General features: G+C 70.6%; 1 protein-coding gene across 1 annotated transcript in view; it reads left to right on the forward strand.

The window, feature by feature from the left end:
• Nucleotides 1–2,356, forward strand: part of MNEG_6234 (hypothetical protein) — a gene marked incomplete at both ends in the record, with an annotated part of 6,153 nt that extends 3,797 nt beyond the window's left edge. Inside the window, 5 exons of the mRNA XM_014045295.1 lie at nucleotides 64–227; nucleotides 469–1,065; nucleotides 1,386–1,544; nucleotides 1,814–1,987; nucleotides 2,237–2,356. Coding sequence (XP_013900749.1) covers nucleotides 64–227; nucleotides 469–1,065; nucleotides 1,386–1,544; nucleotides 1,814–1,987; nucleotides 2,237–2,356 — 1,214 coding nt within the window. The remainder of the gene's footprint in view (nucleotides 1–63; nucleotides 228–468; nucleotides 1,066–1,385; nucleotides 1,545–1,813; nucleotides 1,988–2,236) is intronic.
• Nucleotides 2,357–2,606: the final 250 nt, after the last annotated feature.

Genomic DNA, 2,606 nt, shown 5'->3' on the forward strand with positions numbered 1-2,606 from the left:
GCCCCCGCCTCACCACACCTCCCGGCCGCGCTCTTCCATTGTTTGTTATCGTGCGGCCCTCAGTCCTGGACGCCAACCTGGGGACCGTGGTGGGCCTGGTGACCCAGATCACGGGCACAGACATCCCCGCCCTGGCCGCCGCCATCACGGGCGTGCAGGGCCAGTGGGTGGCGGTGCAGCCCGCGCTGGTGGGCCTGGCGGCGCAGCTGGTGCACATCAACACGACAGTCATGGAGCTCACGGCACCCATGCAGGCAAGAGGGTCGATCGTTATCGTCCCATGGTTGACGGACGGCAGGGAGGCCGCGCCAGGGCTAGGCAGGGCACTGTGGGGAGAGCAGGCACCTGGCCTGCATCAGTCCTGAGTGCCATATCTGCAGCTGCCGGCGCATGCCTCCACAGTGCTGCACAAACATCAGGCCTCAAACCCCCACTGCCACCCAATCCCACCTCGCCGCCTACGCGCAGGCCGCCTACGCCAGCGTCACCGCCGCCACGTCAGCGCTGACGTCATTCTTCGCCTCCTCCCCCACGCCCGCCGCCCTGGCCGCCACCCTCTCCACCACCACCGCCTCGGGCCTCGCGCTGCCCCCCACAACAACCACGATCCGCAGCGGCCTCACCGCCCAAGGCGCCGCCCTCAACGCAGCCCAATTCGACGCGACGCCGGGCGGCAGCGACGGCGCCCTGCTCAAGGCCTGGGTCACCGCCGCCAAGGCCGACATAACCGCGGCGGCAGCCAACTTCAACCCAATGGCCACCGCGCGCGCCACGTTCTTCGCGACCCCCACGGGCGCCAACTACGACGCCCTCAAGGCCGCGGTGGATACGTATGCCGGCGCGGCCGCGACGACAACACTGGAGTCGAAGCTCGGGGAGCAGGGCTCTGCCCCCTCCCAGGCGTCCAGGTATGCGGCCGCGGCGCCCCCGATCTCGGCGGCCGCGGCGGCGGCGTACGCGGCGCTCCCGGCGTTTGTGACGGCGGCGGGGGGCGCGGTCTCGGGCATGCCCGCGCTGGGCGGCTACGCGTCGGGCATCGGCGCCGTTGCGCTGCCCGCGCTCACGGTGAGCGGCAGGCTAACAGCAAACCCTTCCTTGAGGGGGGTGCCGACGGGGGGCGAGGATTCCAGGTGTCCGCGTGGCTGCCTCGCTCGGCACTCACACGGCGCGCAACGCCGCGATCGCGCTGCGGGCGGCTTGTTTGTGCAGAGCCGCAAAACAGCGATAGCGCAGGGTCACGGGTTGCCGGCCCACTCTGGCAGGGGCCGCTGCACTGCGGGGTCACAAGTGCGCCGTCTTCTGCCACCGACCCCACCCCTCTTTCCACCCACCCACCGACCACACCACCGCACCCACTTCCCCAACCCCCTGGTGCGGACCCGCAGCTGTTTGACGGCCCCCAGGCGGCCCTCGATGGCATCCAGTCCGCCGTGGTGACGAGTGGTGACACGGTCAAGGGGCAGGTCAACGCCACCCTGGCCACCTTCTCGGGGGCCACCAGCCAGCTGCAGACCATGGTGCTGGGCAGGCTGGACACGGTGCAGGTGACTGACTCGGCGGACGCCACCACGCAATACTGACGCACCGCAACCCACGGCGTGGTGGCTGCATGTTGCGGGGGCGCGGCTGCCAGGCGAAGAGTTCGCCCCTGCGCCCAAAGCTCCACCCGGCTGGTCGGCATTGTGAGGGCGTCACCGGCCAGCAGCACCGCCCTGTGACGCACGCCTGTGACGCACGCCACCACTCATACAATGCTGCCAGACACCGCTAACACAGCGCCACCAAACGCGCGCGCGTGCCTGTGTCTTTGCAGGCGGACTACAAGCCCGTGGCCCTGAAGGCGGACACTATCCGCTACCAGGCCAGCATGGTGCTGTACGCGCTGCCCATCCTGGTGCTGCTGGTGCTGCTGCTCTGCGCGCTGCTGGTCAACTTCCACTTTGGCACCAACCTCGCGGTGCTGCTGCTGCTCGTGCTGCTCGTGCTGGTGCGTGCGGCCCCGGCCCCCGCCGACCTGGTGTTTGAGTGTGGTGCCGGCAAGAATGTCGGGCTCGGTCGAGCGGGCGTCCGCGTCCGCCAATCTAACAGCACTGCAAGCTGGTGTCGTGTGCTCGTGGGGGCTTTGAGCTTCGGGCAGGCTGCCAGGGGCGGCCGCACCCCACCCATATCATGTCCCGCCCGCGCCGCGCGCACCGAGTGCCCCGCGCCCCCGCGCCTCTTCGCCGCCCCCGCCCAGGGCTTCGTGCTGGCGGCTGTGCTGGCTCTGGTGCTGGCCGTGCTGGGTGATGTGTGCCCCGCGGTGGAGCCGATGCTGCTGTCCAAGGTGCCCGCCAACATGGAGCCCCTGGCACTGTGAGTGGCCGCACCTGAACACCCCTGCCGTTGCAGCCGGGGCCGGGGCCGGGGCCGGGGCCGGGGCCGGGACCGGGTGGTGGGGCGCAGCTGCTCGACCGGCGTGCGTGGGGTCTGCGGCCGTGCGTGCTCGGCAGGGCTGCTGCTGCTGGCGGCGACGCGCTTGTAGGTACACGCGCGATCTAGTGCCGTCCACCATGCTCACCTCCAACGCTCGCCATGCACGCTCCTCACACCCACGCACCCACCCACCC

This window comes from Monoraphidium neglectum (genome assembly GCF_000611645.1).
Source record: "Monoraphidium neglectum strain SAG 48.87 unplaced genomic scaffold scaffold00996, whole genome shotgun sequence".
NCBI classification, from domain to species: Eukaryota; Viridiplantae; Chlorophyta; class Chlorophyceae; order Sphaeropleales; family Selenastraceae; genus Monoraphidium; species Monoraphidium neglectum.